The sequence below is a fragment of the Drosophila navojoa genome, chromosome 4, assembly GCF_054131105.1.
Source record: "Drosophila navojoa isolate 15081-1374.11 chromosome 4, UAZ_NAV_1.0, whole genome shotgun sequence".
Lineage (NCBI taxonomy): Eukaryota > Metazoa > Arthropoda > Insecta > Diptera > Drosophilidae > Drosophila > Drosophila navojoa.
The window spans coordinates 10387319-10414433 of NC_142892.1; the positions used below are offsets into that span (position 1 = coordinate 10387319).

The 27115-nt window shown below is 42.5% G+C and overlaps 3 protein-coding genes across 4 annotated transcripts in view; 2 read left to right on the top strand and 1 right to left on the bottom strand.

The window, feature by feature from the left end:
- Positions 1–41: 41 nt before the first annotated feature.
- Trmt112 (tRNA methyltransferase subunit 11-2) lies at positions 42–777 on the bottom strand. Its single transcript, XM_018101823.3, has 3 exons — positions 574–777; positions 415–516; positions 42–346 (listed from the first exon to the last, which is right to left on the bottom strand). Exons 1-3 carry the CDS (start codon positions 649–651, stop codon positions 152–154), a joined length of 375 nt encoding a protein of 124 aa, XP_017957312.1. The 5' UTR covers positions 652–777; the 3' UTR covers positions 42–151.
- Positions 778–791: 14 nt separating this feature from the next.
- On the top strand, positions 792–3329 carry Ilk (integrin linked kinase). 2 transcript variants are annotated; one of them, XM_018101822.3, is made up of 6 exons: positions 792–919; positions 979–1074; positions 1373–1538; positions 1594–1995; positions 2057–2200; positions 2259–3329. In XM_018101822.3, exons 2-6 carry the CDS (start codon positions 986–988, stop codon positions 2817–2819), a joined length of 1362 nt encoding a protein of 453 aa, XP_017957311.2. In that variant the 5' UTR covers positions 792–919; positions 979–985; the 3' UTR covers positions 2820–3329. The 2 variants fall into 2 exon arrangements, with proteins under 2 accessions (XP_017957311.2, XP_017957310.2); XM_018101821.3 differs by having other exon boundaries at positions 841–1074.
- A 9406-nt stretch (positions 3330–12735) lies between these two features.
- The window catches only part of Eip78C (Ecdysone-induced protein 78C), a 38763-nt gene continuing 24383 nt past the window's right edge, over positions 12736–27115 (top strand). The window contains exons 1-3 of the mRNA XM_089259806.1: positions 12736–13949; positions 17379–17689; positions 17745–17886. Coding sequence (XP_089115932.1) covers positions 12851–13949; positions 17379–17689; positions 17745–17886 — 1552 coding nt within the window. The 5' untranslated portion in view covers positions 12736–12850. The remainder of the gene's footprint in view (positions 13950–17378; positions 17690–17744; positions 17887–27115) is intronic.

Here is a 27115-nt window from a genome sequence, read left to right on the forward strand (position 1 = left end):
TATTGTTAATATTTATTTTTTTTATATACTATATGTAAATATATTTTTAAAATTATTTATTTACTTTTATATTTATATATAAACTTTGTATTACTTATTACATTGACTTTTTTATGAATTATATTTTTTATTTATTTCTATTTGCATTGAGCTAAACTTCATCCTCGTTTAGCAGCATATTGGGTATTCCATCGGTTATTGGAAACACGCGTCCCGTTTCGGGGCATTCTAGCTGTCCCTCGAGCACATCGATTTCGAAGAGTAGATGATGCAGGCGCTGTAACAGCTGTTCGTCCTCTGCCACATTGTCGGGCTGCGCTGCTGGAATGTCGTCTGCTAGCTCCGCCTAGAAGAGAATTTGTAGCTTCGTAAAGGAATTTCACTCAAGAGATTGTAAATGCATTCCCCACTCACCACCTGTGCGGCGCTATAAACCGCTGACCAATCCAGTTTAGGTAGCAACCGCTGTATAAATACCGGATTGAATTCGCTTTCGATTACGTCCTTTTTGTTAATCTGTGCAAAATATTAAAGCTTGTGAAACAATCAATAGTAGGCAATTCAACAACTCACCGTTAGCTTCAGGGGATAGCCCACCTTGACGCCCTTGATGGCCATCGAAGTCAAAAAATTATATGTGCTTAGTTTCATAGCGTGGTTTTAATACTTTTAAGATATATCAATAAATGCTTTACAATTTAAATATATACAAAAACGCACGTTTTAAGCATTCACTGGGAAACGCGTGCACATCAGCTGTTTTTCGCCGCTTGCAGGTCACATTGTGCAGAATATCGATAGAAATTGTTTGTTGCCAGAATGTTATCGTTGCATGAAAACTATGTGACCAGCCAGCAGCACAACAATAGAGCCAGAGCAACAACTGCTGCAATTTTACGCTTTTTAAACGTTTCTAAATGTAAATAAAGTGAAAATTGTGTTCCAAACATTATTAAAGCATATAATATACATTTGTAGTGCAACTATGGAGGATATTTTTCACTGGTGCCGCGAGGGCAACTCAATTCAAGTGCGCCTTTGGCTGGATGAGACCGAGCATGACATGAATTTGGGGTAAAAGCGAGTTAAAAGTGTTTAAGATTAGTGCAAATTTAACAAAATGAACATAAAATATGATGACTTGTGCATAAATTGTAAAAAATGCTTGCAAATTGCTATATTGGGCAACAGTCGCCAACCAATTGGAGCGTGACGTCATGATTTATTCTTGTGTTGTGTAAACAAGTTGCACACACACAATGAAAGGAAATGTGTGCGTGTGTGTATATAAGTGCGTCACTCTCATGCTCTGCCTTTGCCGCTCTCGCTCTTGCTCTGCTCTCACTCTCTCCCTGCATATTTGTTTTTGCAGCGATGATCACGGCTTTAGTCCACTGCATTGGGTTGCTAAGGAGGGGCATGCGAAGCTCGTGGAGACTCTGCTGCAGCGCGGCGCTCGTGTAAATGCCACGAACATGGGCGATGACATTCCCCTGCATCTGGCCGCCGCCCACGGACATCGTGAAGTGGTGCAAATGGTGAGTTCTTAAATACCCTATAATATTATGTTGATCGACTCTCATTTTAATGTAGTTGCTGCGCGAGCGCTCGGACGTCAATGCTGTGAATGAGCATGGAAATACTCCACTGCATTATGCCTGCTTCTGGGGCTATGACATGATCTGCGAGGATCTGTTGAACGCGGGCGCTCTAGTCAGCATTGCCAACAAGGACGGTCACACAGCTATAGACAAGGCCAAGCCTAGTTTGGGCAAGCGCATACAAGATCTGGCCGAGAAGAGCGGCCAGGAGCTGAAGATCATCAGCTTCAAGGAGCAGAGCTGGATGGGCATGAAGACGCGCTCACGCGATGCTACTCTATCGCGCTTTAAGGGCATCAGCATGGGCGACTTGGACTTGCACACAAAGATTGCAGTGACACCCTCTGGCGAAACGTGGCGTGGTCGTTGGCAAAAGAACGATGTTGTAGCCAAGGTGGGTAAAAACTAAATGCTGAACGGCATTGATCTTTAATTAAACTGTGTATGATTAACAGATTCTCGCATTGCGTCAATGCACTTCACGCATTTCGCGTGACTTTAATGAGGAGTTTCCCAAGCTGCGCATTTTCTCGCATCCCAATATTTTGCCCATCATCGGCGCCTGCAATTCGCCACCTAGGCTAGTGGTAATCAGTCAGGTATGTTGTATCGAGTAGCACATTATTCAGTTCCATATAATCGCACTCTCCTTTCCAGTTCATGCCACGTTCATCGCTTTTCAATTTGCTGCATGGCGCATCGGGCGTTGTCGTGGACACCAGCCAGGCCGTGAGATTCGCCTTGGACATCGCACGTGGCATGGCCTATTTGCACTCGCTGGAGCGTATAATACCCACATATCATCTGAACAGCCATCACGTGATGATCGACGATGATTTGACGGCACGCATTAACATGGGCGATGCCAAGTTTTCGTTCCAAGAGAAGGGTCGAATCTATCAGCCCGCTTGGATGTCGCCGGAGGCGCTCCAACGTAAGCCAGCCGATCGCAACTGGGAGGCGTCCGATATGTGGAGCTTTGCGCTGGTTATTTGGGAGCTGACCACTCGCGAGGTGCCTTTCGCCGAATGGTCTCCCATGGAGTGTGGCATGAAGATTGCATTGGAAGGATTGCGTGTGAAAATTCCGCCAGGTACTTCGTCACACATGGCGAAGCTGATATCAATCTGTATGAACGAGGATCCGGGCAAGCGACCCAAGTTCGATATGGTTGTGCCAATTCTAGAGAAGATGAACTCCAGCGCTGTCAAAGCTTAGAGGGAAAACCCACGAAATTATAAAGCCAAAATGTGCCTGTTTACAAAAGTGTGTGCAGCTAAAAAGGATAACAAAATGGAGCCACAGGAAGTGCTTCCACGATGTGTTTTGCCAACTAATTATAATAACTAATTTCTTTGTTAAATTACTCAAAACTTAACTGAATCTAACCGAGTGCCTTAAAAACTTATGGAACATTTACGCCATTTTGAAAATGTGTACAGGTAAAAAGGAGCTTTTAAGTTTTCTATTGTGTTCAATGTGTGTCTCTTGTTCTACTCTACTCTTTCCCTTTCACACGGTGTGCAGTAGTTTGTGTTTCGTGCTGCTCACGTTTTATGTTCTTATGAATTTCGATGGTAATGCTTGGACGGTGCTCGATTTTGTATTTTGCTTTAAGTTGACATATACATACACACAATTAACAGTTAAGCTTCTAAACGTACGTATTTATACAGCATATATATTTGTTACTAATTATTAAACGAAATTTGTGTACCTACAAACGAATTTATAAAATGCTGTTTGATTCTCTTTGGAGTTGTTAATTTAAAGCTCACGAGAGCTTCTGCCGCTAAAATGCAAAACAACGAAAGCTTTCTTTGAGTGTGCGTGTGTGTGTGTGTGGTGTGTAGTCAGCGTGAGCAAAACGGCCCTGACCTGATTTCCATTATGTGCACGCCATTCTGCAGCGCGTGGGCAGCGCAGCAGCAGAGCAATGCAGCGAAAAAGAGAGCGAGAGCAAATATGAGAGCCGGCGTAAGCGCGCAGCTGTGAGAGTGCTCAACTTTTTGAGTTTTATGCACAAGCAGGTGGATGCACATGTATAATAATATTATTGACTTGCAGTAAATTCAAATATGTATTAAATATGAATAAAAATTGACTAATAGCAAACAAATGGTAGCGCTTGGTGCGGTGGTTAGCTCGGCAGTTTGCAGCAATTTTCGCCGCTCTCTTTTCGCCGTCTTCGCCCTGTCGGCTTGGCTGTGGGTCTCTCTGTTTATGTTTTTGCGGCACCGTTATATACTTGAAGTTGCTGCTGTGCCAAAGCGGCTGCTGTTGTTGTTGTTGTTGTAGCGGCGAGCTTAAACCATGTGATTGTTTTGCTAGCTCGCTCTTCGTTCAACGGCATATCCTGTGCCCGCATGTGTGCGTGCGTGTGTCTGTGTGTGTGTGTGCCGCTGCAGCTTTAAAAACTTTTGCTGCATTTTGTTGTCGTCGTCGCCATCATCATCGTCGCTGTCGCTGTCGTCGTGCTTTTCGGCCCAGAGGCTGGTCGCTCGGTCTCCAAACGGCAGCGGGCAACAACGCTGCAGTGTCCAAAAGCCGATTTACAATTTTATGTGCCAGTTATGAGTGCAACCAACAAACAGCGACCGCATTTCCGCAATGGCGAATGTGTGCACAAAAACCAAACGCAGTGAATCACTCAAATTTAGCCAAAGACAATAATTAACAGTAAAAGTAAAATAAGAAGAAAAAACTAAATTTCGCTGCAGTTGCAAGCTAAACGAAATCGCCGCAGTGAAAGTGAAAAAAAGAAATAGAAAAATTTGATGGCATCTTTTAGGCGCAGCACATAAAAGATTCGCCCCCGATTTTTTGATACTTGCGGTCGTTTCAGTTGTTGTTGTTGTTGTTGGACGCCCACCTCCCACAGCAGCTGTTTAAATGTATTTGAGTGCTTGCAACCAACAACGGCCAGCCCCCTTGAGGGCCGGCAATCCATGGAGTATTCAAACTCTAAATGTTTGAATCACAACGAGCCAATACAAGAGCAGCCACAGCAGCAGCAGCAGCAGCAGCAAAGTGAACAGCAAAGCAGGCAAGTGTTATTTATATATATATATATTTATATTTATATATGTTTTTTTGCATATGTATGCTGCATGTGTAATGGCCACACCTGAGCTGAGCACAGTTTTTATGCTCTATAGTTTAGTATATATATATTTTTTTAATTAACCAAACAATTGCCCAGGCACGAGCGTGGCATGTGGCAAGTCCTTTGTGTCGCAGTCATATAATTTTGAAAACTTTTCAACAACCAGGAGCTGATGTGGTTGCTGCCGCTGCTGCTGCAGTTGCTCCTCATCATCATTCATTTGGCTGACGAGTGAGCCACTAACCTACATCCTGCCCCACAACAAGGCAAGGCTGCTATTGTTGTTAGCCGGCATGCCACGCCCACTTGCACAATGCCAGTTGTGCGGGTGTTGATAAGCGAGAAAATGTGAAAAGCGGCAGCAACAGCAACAGCAACATCAACAGCAGCAGCAGCAGCAGCAGCAGCAGCAGCAGCGTCAGCGGAGAACGAGATGCCTCGAAATAAACGTTGCCAGGCCGTCGCATAACAAATGATGAGATTGTGCCGATTCGTTGCTAAAGCCGTTTGCCCCATCTCTATGCATAAATCAAAAGTTCAATTTTGCACATTTCAGCAGCAGAGCAAAGAGAAGACACACTCACACACACACACAGACAGAGATGGATAGGCTCCTTGGCAGCAACTAAAACGCCACATGGGCAAATATTTCACTTCTGCTTTCGAGCAGCGCATCGAAAAGCGAAAATATTGTGACAACATCAACGACAACAACAACAACAAGAACGGCAGCAACAACAACAAGAACAAGAAAAATCTCTAGTTTGAGTGCTTGTTGGGATGCTGCACTTGTGTGAAGTGCATAACAACGTGGAAATATTGTAAAAGCAAACTACACGATAGTCAGAGGCAAAGAGAGAGAGAGAGAGAGAGACATACATACATAGAGACAGAGACACATAGAGAGGGGGCATTGGTGGGGACGGCAGGCAATGCCAAATGCTTGGGCTACAAAGCAAAATGCAATAAAGCTCAGCGACGGCATAGAACACACCAAACGTGCTACATGCAACTTGGGGCATGCCACAGCTGCCGGAGTTTCACATCCTGCCGAGCTGACCATGCAAACAGTATGCATATTGATTTTTGGAGTGCTATGAGTTAATCAAGGGGCATATGCATTGAGCGAGTAACTAGAACATGATAGATTTATAGAAATTAAAATTCATTTTTTAAGAAATATTTGTTGAGGAATTCGAAATTATCCAATTGATTTATTCGCTTGACTTGAGTAATAGCTACAGGGTATTTTTGTAGTCTGCCCTTAGCAAACTTTTTGTTTTTGGCTGCTGTCAAATGCAGAGGATGCCACAAAGCGAGTTGGCTTGTGGCTGCCCGTTTGACAAGAGTTGCCAACGTTCGGCTGTGGCCACAACTGCACTGCGCACAAAAGTAAGCTAAGGGCGAGAAGCCTAAAAGGCAACATACTGTGCGTATACGTCATGTGCGAGGAGTTACTTTGACAGCGAAGCAAATGTGAAGAGATATAGGTGAATGCATTGTAGATATGAGATGGAGACAACTATTGGCTTTAGTTAAGTTATTACCACAATGAGAGCAAGCCGGAGCTAATATTGCATAGAGCCACCTCCTTTGCTTGGGATTTATCTCAAACTAGGCATACAAAATGAAGAGTTCTTGCCATGGCACATTAAATGGGTAGATATTGATTAGTAAACGTTTGACAAAAGGCATTCAATTGGAATAGCAAAACAATTTACGCAAGCTAGTTAATTACTATTTATGCAGGGACTACAATGCGTATACGTAATGGAAGAGTTCTGACTATTGAAGCGAATGAGTTGTATTTGAAATATTAAATAGATATACATGCGAAAGGATTAGCATGTATTTAAGTAATTACAGGCATTTTATTCAAAATTGATATACAATGGAAAGCGAGGCAGGAATACTGTATACGTAATGTGCGAATTCTCATAGAGGAAGGCAACAAATATCCAGAGTCCATACCAAATACAATAATATAAGTTTGAGTACGCCTGCACATAATTAGTAGATTAAAATTCCCCAACAACTTGCGAAACTATAAGAGAAAACAGCTCAACTTTAAGAGCCTTAAGCTAGAGCTGAACAAGAATTCAACTTTCCACAGCCAACTTTCGAGTTCTATTTAAATCCTCTCTTTGGCCATTTATTTTGCTGCTCGAGCTGGACAGAAACTATCGATCAAAGTGGTGCCTCAAGTGTGGTGCAGTGTGGCTGTGGCTCTGGCTGTGGCTGATATTCAATAAATTCTCTCTCCTTCGAGGGAAATGGCAAATGGAAAATGGCCAATTACGTGGCATAACGAGCCAACTAGAAGAAGAGCAAGCAAAAGTATGCCACTCCATGCTGAGATGGGAGGGTGGGTTGGGTTAGGCAACTGTGCTTGATATCTAACCCTTCGATAGCAACAACAGCAACAACAGCAATACTGACTGGCCACTTTTCCAATCAATTACGTGTGGTGGGGCCTTTGCTGCGAGCCAATTGACAAAACGATAACAATTTCGCGTTGGCTCCATAGGTCAATTGATTGCGCTTAAGCGACGGCATTCCATTTAATTTGACATTGAATATATATGTATATATATTATATATTTTTATTTTGCATATGAGCTTTAACTCTATCTCTCTCTCGCTCTCTCTCTCTCTTTCAGGCTATCCTTGCTCAACGGCTATTTCCCAGCAGTTAAGGAAACGACGGAAAGTGCAACCGCAACTGCACCTGGCCAGAGTCAACGTTGCCCCAATACACCGCCCACAACGCCCAGCAGTCCGTTCCGAGAGCCGCCTCAGAGCCCCTCGGATGGTCAAACCTCTTCGCTGAGCTCGCATTCGGCTTCCAGTGACATCTTGTTGGGTAAGTCCCACATGTGCTTATTTAAATTAACGTGTCTATTGTCATAGTGGAACTTAAGAAATACTCTGGGCTAGCTCTTTATGGTATTTCTATATGATGTGGCTAAGGGGAGCTTTTGGAGGATTTCTATGAATAGAATTTGCAATGATTTCTAATGAGTCAAAAAATCTTGAAAATTTCTTTAAATTTATATATACTCTATTTATAATTCTTTTTCTAATAACAATGGCTTCTCTATTGTTGGAAATATATATAATATATATTATATGATATGGCATATTAAAAGCTATGTCATAATTCGATATCTCAATTAATACTATTCCGATGTTTACCCAACTTCAACACAACAACTCAATATACCCTGCCTGACAAACACATTTATGCTAGGGTATTATGAACGTTTGTTACACTTTGCTTGCAAATCTTCTAAATTTTTTTTTTGTTTGGCTATTTTTTTTCCTTTCTGTGCGCTTTGGTTCTGTTATTTATAGCTGCCCGGTTTTCCCTCACGAAGCAGATCATGACCCAGGAAAGGAACGCCAACTACAACAGCAGCAACACATGAAATCGCAACATTTTATTGAGGTTGCTGACATTCAGGCATACATTGCACATGCCTCTACTCATGCCACGCCCCTCTACAGCCTCCTGACAACTGTGCTCCAAAATGTCTTTTGTGTGCTGCGCTTTTGGGTTTTTGGGGGCTTCAGTTTGGGTTTCGTTTTCGGTTTGGACTGCGCTGCCAACGCCAGATAAACAGTCGCTGCAGCAGCCGGAGTGTGTGCCACAGGCAACATTGTGGGCCACAAGGCCCATGTGTGGCAGCTGCTGCTGTTGCTGTTGCTGTTGCTGTTGCCTATCTGTGTGCGACATTTATTTGGATTTCGTATGCCATTCCATGCGACGGTGAATTGTGGCACGAACTGCGGGCGGTTGTCTCCACTCCTGCTGCTGCTGCTGTTGCTGTTGTTGCTTTAGATGGCTATCCCTTTGAGGACTCTGCTGCCAGGCATGTTGCAGCCACATAAATGGCCTGCCAGTTGCTGTGATAAGTGTCTCAAAGGCAAAATGTCTTTAATCGATTTGTCTTGACTTGAAAGAGAATTATTTGCATCATTTGAGCTGTGATGTGCATAATAAATTAAGTCGAAAATGTGGAGATGACAAAAATAAACAAATATTACATTTATAAAAATTATAAAATTTTGATTTTAATTATAAAATAAAAAAAAAAAAAATTGTTTTTGGGTTTAATTATTTAAATTTTATTTGTAATATTATTATTATTATTATTATTTTTTTTTTTTTAATTTAAATAAGCAAATTTTATTTATTATATAATATTCATTTGTCTATTTCATAATTATTTATCTTTGGTACTTTGGTATGATTTTCAATAACATTAATTATTTATTGTAATCAAACGTCTTAAAGTGATTTTCCCAAAAGTATGCTATAATATTAGATGTCTAATTACTTAGAAAAATAGAGGAAAAACATGACAAGCTAACTAAAGTTAGGCGGTGCTCCCAAATGGGCAGAATTTATTTAAGCTATGATCTCAAAAGTGTCTCTGAAGTCTACCGTATTTCTATATAGTAAACAAAATAATAATAATAAAAAAATAACATATATAGTATATGAAAATACAAATTTATGTCAGATATGAGTAATATAATTTATTTTTAGCTCTTATAGATGTTCTATATTTATAGACTTTCTATATAAATTCTATTAAATTTTTGTTTTATCTATTGACTGTATATTCTATTTAAAGAAGGTTGGCAGCTATGCCAAAACATAATGCCGTAAGACGACGTTCCTAATTACTTAAAATTCCGTTGATATAGCAAGCACAGATCAAAGAGGCTCTGCCCACATCTTAACCCAACTAAAAGCCAATTAATTCATGCTTCAAGTGTTAATTTACTGCGCCTACTCGAGAACTTGTTTACAGCTTTTAAAGCTATCATATCAGCGCAGCTCCAAGCAGCAACAAGAACAAGCGCCATCTAGTCAACAACAACAACAACAACAGCAGCAACGACAACAGCGACAACAAATACAGAAGCTATGGAAAAATATGTGCAAAGTAAACAAGAATTTAAGAATCTAGCAGCAGGGGCATAATAATGAGCAAATAAATAAAACTAAACGCATTTGCGCCACTTTGTTGCTGCTGTTGTTGTTGCTGTTGCTGTTGTTGCTGTTGTTGCTGCTGCCCGTGACGTTGCTCAAGTCATTGAACTTAGAGACAAGCGAATAAAAACGCAAAAATAAAAAAAATGAGTAGCAGCAGCAGCAGCAGCAGCAGTCGACGCCGCGTTGATAAGTGAAATGCAATGGGCGCACGCCAGCAAATGGGCATGGTCATATTGGCATAGGCAATGGGCACAGCAGCAACAACAACAACAATAACAACAGCAGGCCACGTGGTTGAGGCGAAGAGGGCGACCCGCTTCAAATAACTCTCACTCAATGCACATACACACGCGAGCACGCACACACACTCTCTCGCACGCCGTTTCGCACTCTCTCGCAGCGATTACACAATCTTCGCCTGCAGCCAGCAGCAGCAGCGCCAACAAGCGGCATTTTCATTTTTCTCTTCCTGGTTCGTTGGCGTCGCCGTCGACGTTGACGTCGCGTGTCTTATGGCGTCGTCGTCGGTGTGTGTGTGTGTTTGTTTGCAAAGATCAGGTTTTATCAGGCAAATGCAATCGAACATGTTACGATTGTTGGGGGCGGTCGGCGGTCGGGCAACGCGTCGGGCGTTTGCTTCGGCTCTAGCACGAAGCATTCCCGTTGCGCCCGTCTGCGCGCGTTCTGCGCCTCGTTGACTTTTCGCTTTCGATCCTCGCTGCCTTTGCCGTTTCTTGTTATTTACAGTTTCTGCTGCTTTCGCTGCCGTTGGAAATATAGCAAAACTAGCCGCAGTTGCGGCCGACGCCGTTTTGCCACACGCTGATCATTGACTTTCGTTGCTTCTCCTTTGTGCCAGGCATTCGTCATGGAAAATGTGTGAGGCGGTTGCGCCATGGCGACCGTTGCGAAATGTGGAAAACTCTGCGCGCACAGCACTTGGCTCACTTTTTTTTCCCTATTTATTTATTTTTTTTTGCTTTGTGCTTCCTTTTGCGTTTTGATGCGTGCGTGAAGGAGGTAAATAATAGAGTTACAGAGACAGCAAAAGTGGCAAACCCTAGACTTTGATGGGAATGACTACTGCGCCTTTTCAATTGGAATAATACTTTTAATTATTTAATAAATTAATCTAAATTATTTTAATTGCAATTTTTTAATTACATGTATATACATATGTAGATACATTCATACATATTTATATCCAACATAAACTAGTTTTTGTCTACTTTGAACATGCAGTAATTAGATTCAAATCCCTCCCTCATTTGCAACTGTTTCCTTTGCTCTCTCTCTCTCTCTATCTCTTTCGTCTAAAAAGTTCTTTCCGCTATGTTGCGGGCGTCCGCGCACTGCTCAAAATCTTTTGGCACCAAAACTTGTTTGCCACTTTCTACTGCATAGCAGCAAAGACAACAACAACAGCAGCAGCAGCAGTAAGAACAACAACTACGTCGAGTGCAATATTTTTTCACTTCCGCATTGTAGAACTCCCGCTCGTTCGCTGCTCTCTTGCTCTCCCACTCTGTCACGCTCAAAAGACGCAAAAGGTTCTTTGACTCTGCTGCTCTCTCCTGCCATTTTGCTTACGCTCTCTCTTTGAGTCTATGTCTGTGTGCCTCTCTCTCTCTGTCATGCTCTCGCGCGATATTGCAAACTTTGTAACGGTTCTCTTCTCTAGGCCCGTTGCCGTTCGCTGTGTGTGTGAAATTGATCTTGAGAGAAAGAAGTGTGTGCACTTGAAGTGAACGTCAACATCGACGGCGACGCTGACGTCGGCGTTGGCGTTGGCGTTGCTGCTGCTTCTGCTTCTGCTGCCCACGGGCAATAGAAATTGAAAATAGCAACCAGGAACCGAGTGGCCCCAGCAAATGGAAAAGTGCAACAACAACAAACAGCGAGAGTGCCAATGCGTGTTGCTGCTGCTGTTGCTGTTGTTGTTGTTGTTGCAGATTAGAAAGATAGAAGCAACTCCCAGCTCCCACTCCTCCTGCTCCATCAGCCGATGCTCCTCTGCCGCTCCTCTGCTTCTGAGTCAGCCTGGTGCCCAGTGCGGCGGTCGCTCAAACGGCGCTAGAAAAGTTTTTCCTACTCCATGCAACCACACCACACTCACACTCACACATACATGCTATTTTCCTACTCTTTTCACACACACACACATACGCACTCGCCTTCTTCTTATTCTTGTTCTTTTCTTGCGCTCCGTCGCTGCCGTCGTCGCCGTCGTCGTCGTCGTCGTTGTTGTCGTTGTCGTAGGTTCTGCAGTTCTGCAGTTTGGTTTGAATTTCTGTTGCGCATTTGGAGCGCTGTGAAGTTGGCGCTTGGATCTCGTCGAGACGAGAGTTTTGTACGCGCGATCGCACATTTTCACAATTTCCATTTGGCATTTTCCTAAACGCTGTTACGTCGTCGTCGCCGTCGCCGTCGCCGCGCTCTCTCCCCCTCACTCATACACACACTCTGTCTCTATCTATCTCTCTCTCTCTCCTTCTTACTCAGTTTCTCCTTTTCAATTTGTTTAATTAGTGAACGCGTCCTGCTTATCCAACTGTCGAGATCTATGGATACTTATCGAACAGTTCCAACCACGGGCTTAACAAACATGGAAGTGAATCGAAAATTATATTGATGAAAATTGAAAATCAATGTTAAGCTTGTGTGAAAGTGAAGTGTGAAAATTGTTTAGCTCTTAAGCATACGTTAAACAAATAAGTGCAAGATATATGAAGAAATATATTTAAATTTCTAAAGATGTTTGAAATTTAAAAAAAAAACATAGATAAAATGCTAATAATAAATAATAGATAGCTAAAAATAGAGCTTAGGCTGATTTAATGTTTGGTGACTAATAATATTCTAATAATATTATAAAAAGTATTTTGAGAAGAGTTTATTTACTAAAAATAGAAGCAAATTAAAAGTTTTAGGTTTTTACAAATTTTCTTTTAGGAATATATAAAGTTTCGGACTAAATGTGTCATATATCTGAATATAATTGAGATCATATTAAAATATTGTTGAACTGTTTAACAAGTGAAAAAAGAAAATGCAAATGTTGCTTGAATCGAATTCAATTTGCGTGATGATGTTGTTGATGATAATGGATGCCAATGCGAATGCAGCGACGCCAGCAACATGGATGTATACCAAATAGAGCTGGAGGCACAGGCACAATTACGCTCCCAACTGCTGATCGATACTGCGGTCAAGAATCTGGGGCAGCCAGTGACACGCCCACACCAGCAGCAGCAGCCACAGCAGCAGCAGCAGCAATTGCAGCAGGACACTAGCAATATTGCTGATTTGGAGGCAGAGCAAGAACTGCAGCAGGCGAACGACGACGAGGACGACGAAGAGGAGGAGGAGGAGGAGCAGGAGGAGGCGGACGGAGAAGACGAAGAGGAGCTGCTGCAACAACAAGAAGACGACGAGGTAGATGACGACGAGCAGGAAGAGGACGAATTGGAGGAAGACAACGAAGCATTGCCAGAAGTCGGCTTCGATGCCAATTCAGATTTCAATTTGCATTTCTTTGACACGCCCGAGGATTCATCGACGCAAGGCGCCTTCAGCGAAGCGGGCAGCCTAGACACCGAGCCAGAGGACGAACAGGAGCAGCAGCTGTTGCAGCAACAGCAGTCACAGCAGCAACAGCTAACATCAGCCGCAGCAACAGCAGCCGTAGCTGGCCCAGCACAGGAGCTACAGCATTGTTTGAGTGCCATCGAAGCAGATCCGCTGCAATTGCTGCAGTGCGACAGCTTCTATAGTGCCACGCCAGCAACAGTTGCTGCCGCAGCACCAGCAACAGCTGTAGCCGGAGCAGCAGCAGCAGCAGCAGCACACCTGAGCTGCACGGCTTTGAGCAATGGTGGAGGTGCTCTGTACGCCATCAGCAGTGTGCATCAGTTCGGTCCCGCCAGCAACAGTTGCAGCTCGGCCGGGGCACATTCCTCGCCAGACAGCGGACGCAGCAGCGGCTGCAGCTCCAGCTCCAGTTCGGCCAACGTCTCATCCTCATCCTCATCCTCATCGTCGGCATCCAGTGGTGAGCTCTACAATCGTTCAACCCTACTCAATGCCAGCCATCAGCAACATCAGCATCAGCAACAGCAACAGCAGCAGCAGCACCCACAGCTACAGCAGCAACACAACGGCCATTCAGCAGCAACATCCTCGCCAGCGATCAGCTCCACGTCGGCAACTGTTGCGCATTTGAGCAAAGGACACACAGGTATGCCACAGCCAGACAGCGTGTCACGTCTCTCTTCCTGGTTGCAACCAGCAACAATTGCTGCCTTGGCTCGTGTTTATCTTTTCTTTCCTCTTTCCATCTTTGCGTTGCGGAAACTATTAGAGTGCAGCATGGAAAATGTGAAAATGAATGTAATTCGCTTCTCTTCTGCTTCTTCTTTTTCTGTTTCTTCTGGTTGTTGTTGGTTGTTGTTTTCACAGCCAGGCGAATTGGCTTTCATGTCAATGCTGTTGCTGCAATTGAAAGCCATAGCAAAATGTTTTCCATTTTCATAAATGACTTTCAAATTGCATTTGCCAATTGCTCACTTGCAATTAATTTGATTGCCGCAAACATTTTAATCAAGTTGAATTGGGTCTCGCTTTGCACCAATTGAATTTTAAGGAAGTAAACGAGTTGCAGGTAGTGAAATGATTTAGATTAACATTAATAAAATGCATTAACATTCACGTTAACATTTTTTGGATTAAGTGACTAGTGAATCCCAACATCTAGTAACTAACTATATTCATATTTCATCAGAACTTTATGAACCTCTATTATGTCTCTGTAGTTCTCTTCTTCTTTTTCTTTTCTTTTTCAATGGAATCTCTCAACTCCAAAAGAGTTAGCTCAACTTGCCAAAGGAAACTTGTGCGCGCTTTCTAATTGACCGCAGTTGTTGTTATTGTTGTCGTTGCACTTGCAATTGTTGCTGTTGTTGTTGCTGTTGAACTTGCATTTGAGCAATTGCCAGGATTTGTTAGCCGCATTTAATTGCCGCAATTAGCAAGGCGGCAAAAGAAACTCAATTGCAGTTGATGTGGCGGCTGCGGCCCTGTCAAAACTCGTTGCTCTTGTCGTTTGGCATTATTCAACTGCGTCCGCCCCCCGAAGTGAAGTGAAGTGATTTTCCAAGTATTCAATCAGTTTGCCTGCCACTTTGCGTCTTTTATCGCCGCATGCAAAGCAAACGAGAAATAGGGAAAAGAAATACAAAAATTATGAACTGCTCGCTGCTGTTGCCGCCGTTCGTCTGTCTGTCTATCGCTTGCCACTGTCTGGCAACGCGGAAACGCCAAGCGGCAGCTGCCCCTGGCCCTGCCACGGCCCCTTTTCCTGGCCCCTGCCGACCGGCCCAGCAACAATGGCATCTAAATTGTCAACTCACAAAGGCGGCCAAGTGATTTGCATTTGAACGCAGCGCGAAAATGAAGCGACAGCAGCAGCAGCAACAACAACTGAAGCAGCAGCAGCAACAACAACTGAAGCAGCAGCAGCAGCAGCAACAACACAAACAGCAACTGAAGCAGCAGCGGTTGCAATTGCAGCATTTGTGGCAGCAGCAGCAGCAGCAGCAGCAGCAGCAGTTGCAGTTGCAGCATTTGTGGCAGCAACGGCAGCAACAACAATTGCCACTTGAATTTCCTTTGCCGTTGACATTTTCCAGTCAGCCCCCGCCTCGGCCCGCCCCTCTTAGCTGAAAATTCAATTTGCAATTGCACAAGCCCGTAACACTGGGGCATATGCGCCACACAAGCCCCAGCCCAGCCCCTACTCCTGTCCCTGCCCCTGCCCCTGCTCCTGCTCCTGCTCTTGCGTCCAGTTGGCAGTGCGTCGCTCGTTGGCGCGTGCAAGCTGCACATTAATTTCATTTCATTTCGCTTCGCATTTCGAGGTGTGGCAATGCCGATTGCTGCAACAACAACAGCAGCAGCAACAGCAACAGCAGCAGCGGCAACAACTGCAGCAGCAACTGCAATTCGCAGTTCAAACTCCGCGCTTAGTTCATTTGCCTTTTTTTTGCATTAGAAAAAGGCAAATTGAAATGAAATGAAATGCCAAGAAGCGAGCAGAGTTTCTCGAGTTGTTGTTGTTGTTGTTGCCTCTTGTCTGCCTCAATTTTTCCTGTGCAATTTGCATTGCAAATTTTTCGGCGCTTGCAGTGGAAATTTGTGTGCGGCTTGTTGAAGAGTTTTCCTCCTGCTGCAGTTGCTGTTGCTGCTGGAGTTGCTGCAGTTGTTGCTGCTGCAGTTGCTGCTGCTGCTGCTTCTCTTGTGTAGGTGGCTCTGTCTGTGGCGTATACGTGATTTTTTGGCATTTTTGCTTATCGCACACTCAAGCAGCCATCAGCATTGTTGTTGCCGAAGCTGCTGAAGTTGCTGAAGTTGAAGTTGAATGCACTTTTGTAGCTGCTGCTCGCATTTGAATTTGAATTTGAATTGTGAGTTTTTAGTTTGATTGCTGTCATGTCTGTTTGCTGTAATTGCGTTCACTAAATGCATGTCGGAGGCTGTTGTTGCAGCGCGCAGAACTAACAAGAATTCGGCCGAAAGGCGCCTGAAGAGAACTTGAGAAGTTTTAAGTTTAACAAACAAGAGAGGCATACCAGACTAGCGAATACCCTGTACTCAGCGCAGAGCGGCTGTTGGTTTTATTCTCAGCTTCTTTTCTCAGACACATATGTGATATAACTCTGAGTAACATCTGTCGAAGTCTGTTGAAGTCTCCTCAAATTTGGAATTGCGAACAAAGGTTCGAAGATACCGAAATATATATGTGAAATTAATTTACTCATTATTGATTAACACCAAGAAATATATATAAATATATGAACCTTTAATATTAAATTAAATAAATAAAAAAATATATATTAAATAAATAATAAATATATTAAATAATTAAATTTATTAAAAATTAATAAAAATTTATATGGTGTATTTTTTTTAATTTATAAAAATAAATATACATATATAAAATTATTATATTAATAAAATTATTTAAAAAATAATAATTTACTCATATATTCATACAATAAGTTTATTAAAAATAAATACAAATATATATGAAATAATTTCACTAAAAATAAATAAATATAAAATGAAAAAAAAAAAACAAATACATAAAAAAGAAATATGTAAAATGTATATATGAAATTATTTTGCTAAAAGTGATTGCATATATATAAAACGACTTTATTAAAACATCCCAAAGTATTTAAATAAAATATTCAAAACTAATGATAAACTGATTAAACATTACTCAAATTCAAAAATAGATATATACATATATGTATATTTACTTACTTGACTCATATGTGGCACATTCAATTTTGCAAGTCCTTCACTCTGTGCAGCGAATGCCAACCCGATATTGGCCCAATCGCGCTGTCCATTAATGTAATTTGTTTGCACCTGAATTCGAATGCCGTTAGAGCAGATAGCCACCCACAGGCAGCACTGGAGCCGGGCCACTCGATTGACAGCAGCAGCGCGCAGGCTGTCAGCGTTTGTCACTGACAAATGGGGCGAGAGTGGGGGAGCGAGAGATATGGAGCAGGCGATAGTCGATTGACGCCAGCTCATTTGGCCAAGTGGCGTATGAGTAATGTGGCAAGGAGCTAACAGCAAATGCACTTTGTCATTGCAGAGCAACACTCACAGCAACAGCAGCAGCAACAGCAACAGCAGCAACAGCAACAGCAACAGCAGCACCCACAGCAACACTCGCAACAACAACAACAGTTGCAACAGCAGCACGCGCAGCAGCAGCAACAGCAATTTGGCATTGTTGACTCTAGCAACAGCAGCAGCAACAGCAATCACAACAACAACAACAACAACAGCAACAACAACGGCAACGGCAACGGCGTCTCCTCAAAGTCGTTTGTGCCGTGCAAAGTCTGTGGCGACAAGGCTTCGGGCTATCATTATGGTGTAACCTCCTGCGAGGGTTGCAAGGTAAGTTGCGCATTTCACAGACCAGAGTCCTCATTGAAACTCTCTCATATTGCAGGGCTTCTTTCGTCGCAGCATACAGAAACAGATCGAGTATCGCTGCCTGCGGGACGGCAAGTGCCTCGTGATCCGGCTCAATCGCAATCGCTGTCAGTACTGCCGCTTCAAGAAATGCCTCTCGGCTGGCATGAGCCGCGACTGTAAGTACCCCAGCAACTAACTATAGCCGTAGATTAGCCGAAAGTGAATGTCAACGTGAACAGCTTTATTAGCCAACTGTGCGGCGATCATTGATAATGTCTGCCCCAAGAGATCTGCTGGCTTAGATAAGACTTTGAGTGGGGGCTTTGGCTAGATTGTCGCGTTAAATGTCGTGGGACTTAACTGGATTATGTTTACGATGCATTTATTCTTAATATATGGTGATTTAATTGAGCTGCAAATTGGGTGAGAAACTGATATAGAGATAGAGATATAGCGATACACAGACATTATGTCTATTTCAATTTATAGATCTATAAAATTTATGCTGAGATTTTATAATTTGACTCCATTTGCGCTCAGCTTTAGTCAAGTCTCTCTCTTTATCACTCTCGTTCTTCCTTCTCTGCCTCTACCTCTTTGAATCTCTTCCTTTTCCCTCTCTCTGTCTCTTATTTTCCTGTCCCTCTTCTTCTTCCTGTTTGCTTCTCTCTCTCTCTCTCTCTATCGTCTCTCTCTCGCTATCCCCTCTTCACTTAACCGCTCTTCATTCCATCACTAAAAACTCAGCAGGCCCATATCTCATTGCCTGAGAATCGCATAGCAAGGCCCAAGGCAACAAATTGCTTGCTGTTAACACACCAACTCTCAACAACATAATCCATAGCATTTCCTGGCTTGTCTTGGCTAATAAAACTTTAATCTAAGCCCGAAAATCTCATTCGCTCAATGCGATGATCGTCGTTGACTTGGCTAACAAGCTACACGGCCAGCAGCAACAGCATAGACATATTGTGGCATAGGTGGGTGTACTTCCTGGTTAACTTCACACACACACACGCAGGGCAATCGCTATGAAAGGAGTCTGGAAAAAAAGCAAATTGGTTTTTATGAAGCTTGTCAGAGTGAAATGTTGCTGCTAGCTGCAATGGTTGCAGTTGTTGTCGTTGTTGCGCTTAAATGCAATTTATTTGATGTTGCACAATTAATTGCCTAAAAAAAAAGGTGGGAGTGTAGCAAGGCCAGGGGCAGGAGCGGGGGCGGGGGCAGTAGGCGGAATTGCGACTTTGTTGCATGCTCAGTGGGTGTGCGAAGAGACAATTGTTGTTGCTGTTGTTGGCCGTTGTCACTGCAACATTTATTAGTCGCCCTGCAACATTTGTTGCCATGTTTTATGGCTCGCGTTCGCCGAGCAAAGATTTTCTTCAATTTTGCCCACGCCAAGCAGTCAAAGCCAGCCCACACACACACACAATGAGAAAGAGAGAGAGAGAGAGAGAGAGAGAGAGAGAGATATTCGTGTTTGCTTTTTCCAAATTGTTGCAGCTTCCTCAATCCTTGCAACTGCATATGAAAACGTTTCAATAATTCACTCAAATTGCTTTTGTGGCAGCTTGTGATTGCTGTAGCTGCAACAGTTGCTGTTGTTGCCGTTGTTGCTGGGCGTTTTGATTCGTTTAGCCTGTTGTTTAATTAAGCTCTTTGCCTGGCTTTGCCCAGTTTATGGCAATGCCAGCTCTGCCAATCGTACGCCGTGAGAGAATTTCCAATTAACTTTGCAATTTTCATTACGATCCACAAAATTGGGGAAACGAAAAACTCTCAAATTATTTAGCAGCAAATTTTTGGTTGCTCGTGTTTTTTTTTGGGTCATGCAAAGCTGCAGCTAAATGCAATTATGCTCACAGCGGGCGTGGCATGCAAAGTGCAATGACACGGGCTGAAAGTGGAGCATGTTTTTGGCTTAGAGCTCTGCCATGGGGCAATACCAGCATTATGCAAGCTAATAACAGATCTGGATCTGCATGTGAATCTATGTTCTGGATCTATGTTCATTTAGATCCAGAGAGCTCTAACAAGGTTTTCTTTTATGTGGCTTGTAGGCATTCATTCCTGGCGCTTTATATGATGTGCTCTACTTTTTCTTTTCGTCTTTGCAAATGATCAAATTTTTAAATGATAAGATAAAGCTATAGCTTGATTGGCTCCATAAGACTTTTCGGTTAAAAGGTAAATTTTAACATGGGAATTTGTAATGGGAAAAGCTTAATTAACTGCGTCTAAAAATCATATATACCTAATATATATATAATCAACAATTTCATTATTTAAGATATATAATCAATATTAAATATATATAATCAACAATCTTTTGCTCATATATTCTCTAATAACAATTTAAGCTTAGCTTAATAAGATTTTATTCGAGGCAACTGCAGCTCATACTTGGATTAATATATGCATAATAAATATGCTTTTGTTCATATATCTTTTAATGGCAATTCATGCGTTGTTTATTTAAGCCAACTACAGCTTACTCTTAGCTTACTCTTAAAATCTTAAATAATATTAAGCTGTGCTTAGAGCTCAAAGCTCTTAATAAATCCAACTAATATAGCCGCTTCTGGTCCCAAATATCTGCTCTAGCTCCCTCATATGCACGAATTTAACTTTAACTCTAATTGCCATTAGAGTTTTAGCTGTGCTGCTGCCTCGCAAATGGGTCAGAGTTCACAGGCCACACAAGCTTGCCACAAGCTTGGTGTGGCAGCTGCCGCAATGCGAATGCTGCGCTAATTTCATTTTGCGTATTTTGTTGCTGCAGGACTAGACGACAGCGACGCTTGTCATACGTGGCGTATGCGTGTTTTCTCAGCGCTGTCTATCGAAATGCAATTAAAATGCCAAATTTTTGTGGGCCAGCAAAGCAGCAACTAGGCCCACAGTGCCAAGTGTCTTGGCTTGGGAATGAGTACAAAGTTGTCGCCCGCGGCAACAGCAGCAGCAGCAACAACAACAGCTAAGGCGACATAGTAACATAGAACAGCTCGACATCGAGTCTGACTCCAATTGTAGTTAATTTGAAAGCAAACTATCAAATGTCAGCAACACACGGAGAGATCTGCTCTGTGTCGCTCGTTGGATGACTCTTTGAACAGCCAAAAAAAAGACAAGCTGTTGCTGTTGCTGCTGCTGTTGCTGCTGCTGCTACGTCTGCGCAGCTCAAGACAAACAGCGTAGCTTTTGAGAGACGAAATTGTAATTGTGGCTTTAAACTGGGTCAGCTGCCAGTTCTAGACGAATGCGAATTGTTATTGCTGCTGCCGTTCTTGTTGTTGTTGTTGTTGTTGTTGTGGTTTGTTGGCCCATTGTTGTTGTGCACTCGTGTTTTTATTTTTTTCATTTTCATTTTCTAGCCGACAATTGCTGTGCTTTGTTTGCCTGGCTACATTAAAGCGCAACAGCAAACACCTTTTGCCATTGTTTTCAGCCAAATCCAATTGTTTGAACTTTTTCTACCACTTCCATTTGCCAATTGAAATTGAAAAAGAGAGAGAGAGAGGAGAGAAAGAGAGAGATAAAGAGAGCGGGAGTGAAACTGAAACAAAAAGCAAATCATTCACTCTATTTGAGCGGTTTTTAGGGCGTTATTTGTATGGCTTTTATGATCGAATTATGGCCAAGAGCTTGCCAAGCTGTCCATAAAATGGATTAATATGCTCGTTAATGTCAGTTTAAGTGCTAAATTTATGCAGAGTCCAGCAAATGTATATATTCTTAATGGGCATCAGTACTGAAATAGATCTAGACTGTTTGCCTTTGCAGATAGGTTAGACAAGCGGAATGCTTATATTGATTCTGTTGGAATGTCTTGAAGAAGATATGATTGGGAGAGAATGAAGCAGTTGGGTTGATATAGAGTAAATGCTAGCTGAGCTGCTTGTAGTTAAAAAATGATTTGTTTTTATATTTAATAATCTATTATGAAATAGAGTACCAAATATCATGTTCTTCACTTTTGAAGGAACGAGAAAATTAATTGTGTTTGTTTTTAATATTATGTATAAATATAAATATTTATCAATTCAAATTGTACAAATTATGATCAAGTTGTGATCAATTTTACATATATACAGGGTATCTCTTAGTCGGGCTAGTCTTAATTAGTAAGCATACAAGTTATAGTTCCATTAACTTAGCTCAGCCAGTTTGTTATATTTGAGCATTTATGTATACGCAATAAAATCAATGATTAATCGTATCGATATTTATCGATATTTCCGATGTTTTTATCACTCAAAGCACTTTGAATTGCCGCCTTCCAACCGGTTGTACTTAATATCTTATCACACTTACACTCACAGACTAATCTGGCTGGGCATTAGCTCCTGCTCTCAACTCTACCTGGCCGCTCGCTCAGGTGTGTGTTGCCGTGTTCAATGACTCCACAGAGCAGATTACAAAATGTTAATGCTTCTGCTTTGCACTTCACTTCCTTTACATTCTTCCAGCGCCTTTCACTTTCAGTTGCACTCACTTCCGCTGCTGCTGCTGCTGCTGTTATTGCTGCTGCTGTTGTTGCTGCTGTTCTGTCATCTCTTTCCAGTCAGCAGACGCCGAGTCAGCAGCAGCAAAGTCCAATGCACGCAATTTTTATGACTTTTCGACAAAAAACGAACTGCAAACAGCAACAAAGACGAGCGAGAAAATAAAAATATATAAATTTTTCGTGAGCTGCTGCCGAAATATCATTTAAATTTTAATTATGTATTTAAAATGTGTTGCTGTTGCTGTTGTTGCTGTTGCTGTTGTTGTTGTTGGTGTGTGCTTTATTTATAAACATTTAGCATTTCAAATAAATGCGCGATTAATCGCTGCTGACAATTTGGCATGAAATGTGAAAAGTTCAGTCAACATAGCAAACAACAACAACAGCAGCAGCAGCAGCAGCAGCAGCAGCACCTGTTGCAGTTGTTGCAACATTCTAGCTGCTTAATTGCTGTTGCTAGTTTATGCAATCTACATGAGCAACACTTTGTCATTGTTGGCTGTTGCTAACGTCTCTCCTCTCGCCTCTCGCCTCTCTTCTCTCACCTGTTGCTGCTGTTGTTACGCATGCGCGCGTCTGGCAGCAACATCGCAATTAGACGCGCTCGTTTGCTGCACTTTGCCAGCAATTGTTGTTGCTGTTGTTGGCTATTTGTTGTTGAATTAACACATTGTCGCTGCGCAAAACAAATTCGCAAGAAAAGTGCCAGAATAAACAAACGAGCGACGTCAACAACAGATTCTTTTTTTTCTTTTTTCCTTTTTTTGGGCTGACAAAAGAGCTCGAAGCACATAAAAAATAAATGCAAAAAATACAAATTATAATAATAACAATTGTGAACTGCAGCACAAAAGTTCAATGCACAAAAATTTGTGGCAAACTTTTGTAATTGAGTTGGCAGCAGCAACAGTTGCTGCTGCTGCTGCTGCTGCTGCTGCTGCTGCTGCTGCTATTGTTTGTTGCTGTTCAATGACTAATCGTATTTACTGGCTGGCCAAAAAATAAATTCTTGTTATCTGCTGCTGCTGCTGTAAAATTTGCACATTTCTGCATCAATTGCAAATTTATTTGCCCAAGAAACAGTAGAGAGAAATGAGTCAGCGGGCGGCATTCAAGGCAGGTCGTTTGCATTTGCCTTTCAGCTGTAACTTTCCACGCGGCGTATGCGTAATTTTTTTGCTTGAATAGTCAAAAAGCCAAAAAATAAAATAAAATAAAATAAAAATGCCACAGAACAGTTTGAAAATTGTGTTCGAATTGTGGCGCAGCAATTGTCATTGTTTGATAAATGAGTTGCTTTCACACCTGAAACGGCGCGGCTTTAAGGCCGGAATGTGAATGCTCTGAGCGGGCGACCTGAGAGAGAGAGATTGAATAGATTTGCATGTTTAAAAGAGATGGAGAGAGAGAGAGAGAGAAAGAGAGAGAGAGATAGAGAGAGAGGGAGAGGGAGAGCTTAATTGTAGTTTTGTGAACTAATCCAACTTAAACTTGACTTATGAAAGAGAATGAATATCATAGAGAGAGAGGGAGAGGGAGAGAGAGCTAAAGTGAAAGAGGGAGAGAAAGTCAGAAAGAGTGAGAGAGATAGATGGTTAGAGAGATAGATGTTTAGAGAGATTGAGAAAAAGAGAGGGAGAGAGCAAAATATACATGGAGAGGGAGAGAGACGGATGCAAATCTATTCAGAATTTGTTTAAGCTCTTGGCTTTGAGTGTAAATTGCAGAGGAGGAAGCGATTGAAGAGTTTATTAAGAGGCAGTTGAACTAAACTCTGGCTCACCTACTTCAACTCTACATTACCATAAACTTATTCAATTTTACTCTTATGTAAAACTAGATTAAGTTGCCTCTAGAATTATCAGAATCTATTTCTTGCTCCCTCTACAAAATGCTTACATTTCATAATATTTTCTGCAAGATTATGCAAGTTTTAGTAAGATATATGGAAAGTAGAATATCATAATATCATATCAAGCAGCAGCTGTACTTTCTTTCGCCTGTCTCAACATCTTTAGCACCTGTACAAATTACAAATGCAACTATCTAATGCCAATTAATGGCAAAAAGTCAGGCAACAACAAAATGTCACCTACTCACACCCACACACTCACGAGTCGACACTCGAGTCGACTGCTGCAGATGATTGCAGTTTGACTTTGCACCCAGACAGAGTTGTTGTTGCTGCTGTTGTTGCTGCTGCTGTTGCTGTTGTTGCTGGCTGTAAGACAAAGACAGCTGCAATTGCAATGGGCGAGCGTTGACTTCTAAATGTCAATCAGAGTAAACTAAGTAGTGAGAGCCCCGCTCTCGGTGGCGCAGTCAACGCGCATTGCATACTAAATTTCCTTAGTAAATATTATAAAGAGCAGAGGAAGAGTAAGAGAAGGCGAGGAGGCAGAAGAGGAAAATGTGAAGCACTTCAACTAAATGCAGCAAACACAACAAACAACAAATCACTGCTAAAAGCGGAGAATGAATAAAATAAGTTTATAAAATTAGCCAAGGCACTTGAGTGTGTTGTTGTTGTTGTTGTTGCAGTCATTGTTGTCGCGTCTAGTGCAAAAATAAATGATTATGATGCGCTGCCATTCACCATGTACATATAAATATATGCTGTTGCGTATACTTAATAGTTGACGACTCATCGTAGCAGCAGCAGCAACACAAGCAGCAACACAAGCAACAACAACAGCAACATAAAGTACATTGACAATTGCACCCGCTTGGCTAGGTTCATTGAACTGCACTTTAGCAACGTGACGGGCGTTGCACGCATTTTTCTTGACGCTTCCGCGATTCTGCTGGACTTTTATCAGCTTTGATAAAGCTGCCAATTGCAACAGTTGCTGCTGCTGTTGCTGCTACTTCACGCGTCGTTTGCTGTTGCTGAAGACGCCACCCGGAAAACATTACGCATTTCCATTATGCAGCCAAAAGTGATTGCAACACATTATGCGAAATCATAAATTGACCAAAGCGAGTTGCAGCTGCTGCTGCTGTTGCTGGCGGGCTGCAGCAATCAGCAGCTGTTGTTGCTGCTGACAGCTTCTTGCTGAGCAAAGCTTAAGTGAAAAACTTATATAAATACGTTAGTTGGCTTTAAGTACATGTTGTTAGCTTAAGTTGTTAAATGCTTCAGAGTTTTGTTCTTTTCTGAGGGAAGAAAATTGCAGACGACAATGCAGAAAATGCTGATGAGAGATGAGTTGAAAGAAAGAGAGAGAGATAATCAGAATTCTTATTTTGCTATATATAATTATAAACTTGGTAAAAATTGTGGTTTAGTTATAATTTTAACAACTCCTTTGAATTTTTTCTTAAGATCTTTGATTTTCAAGTGAGTTCCTCAAGAAACTGTCCAAAGACTCAACCAGGAATTTCCCAAAAAACACACACAGCATACACACAATGTAATGAACTTATAATACATGCACATATTCTACAAATGCTTCATCTACTTTATTGCAATTTTATTTGGGTTTCAAAAGTGCAGCGCGGCGTGCATTAGCTGAGTCGCATTCAATGCAAAGCAAATGCAAAGCACTTGAGCTGCACTTTGGGTGTCTGTTTAATTGCAACAAATTTACGAGCGTCTGTGCAACAAAGCCAAAGACAGAGACAACAAGCAGGCAAACAGACAGACAGACAGACGGACGGAGGGATGGACAGGCAAATCAAAAGATTTGCACACAGATCAAAGTGCGGGCAAACACAGCAGAGCCCGAAGAGCAGAAAGGCAAACGGAGCATTTAAGTTATGCGGCTGCACATGCAACAAAAATGAGGAAGCAAACTGCAAACTGCAAACTGCAACGACAGCAGCAGCAGCAGAGCAACTGCAAATGCAGGCAGCGCTGATTGCAACAGCAACAATTGCAATTGCTGCTAGAGTTACTGTTGTTGTTGCTGCTGCTGCTGCTGCAGTTGTTGGCGGCCAACGCATGAATCAGTGAAGCGTTTGATTTTTAACAGAAATACGAATAAAACACCCAGCCAGCAGCAACAATTGCTGCCGCTGCCGCTGTTGCTGTTGCTGTTGTTGTTGCTGCTGTCGCTGGCTAACAACCTCAACCTCAGCTTTGGCCAGTTGCCTGCCTGTCTTCAATTAACACGCCGCTTCGTTAAGTGAGGCTGCCGTTGTTGTTGTTCTTGTTGTTGTAGCTGTTGTGTGGCATTTCCCTTTAGCAGCAGAGACAGGGAGTAAGAGACAGCGGGAGAGCGAGAGGGGTGGCGAATGCGTTGACCTTTTGCGTGCGCTCTCAAGTGTGGCCGCGGCGTCGGCAACTTTGACAGGCGCTCGTTGAAAACACCTCCGAGCCGACGCAGCGGCTCTGGCCACATGCGGCATGCGGCATGGCCCAAGCACTGAACGTTTTGATTTAACTGCTTAATCAAGTGAAGCCGAAGCTAAAGCTGAAGCTGAAGCTGAAGCCGAAGCTGAAGCTGAAGTTGCTGTTGAAGCTGATGATGTTGCATGTTAAATTGCTGCTCGAACTGCTGGCAGCTGTGTCATAAACACACAGCACCCCACGATGATGAAGATCATTTGCGGTCGTGATCGATGACTCTTTTCCTGCTGCCGCTGTTGCTGCTCCGTTGCAAGTGTTGCAAGTTGCTACTAAATTAAATCAAAGCTGGCAGCGTGCTTAAACGTGCCTGACATGCCGCAGCGCTAAGGAAATCAACACTTGAGACTCATTCCACAGCTGCAACCTGACCGGGCGGACTCTGCCTCCTGGTGGCCGTGCCCCCCTCTATCAGTGCAGTTGCCCCTTTTTGGTGTTGCATGTTGTGCGTGCTGCAAATTAGTTGCTGGGGTTTGTGCATCGAATAACGGTCGGGCGACCATGTTTAGCAACAATTTCAACCAGCAATTAGATTCGAAAACAATGGGCG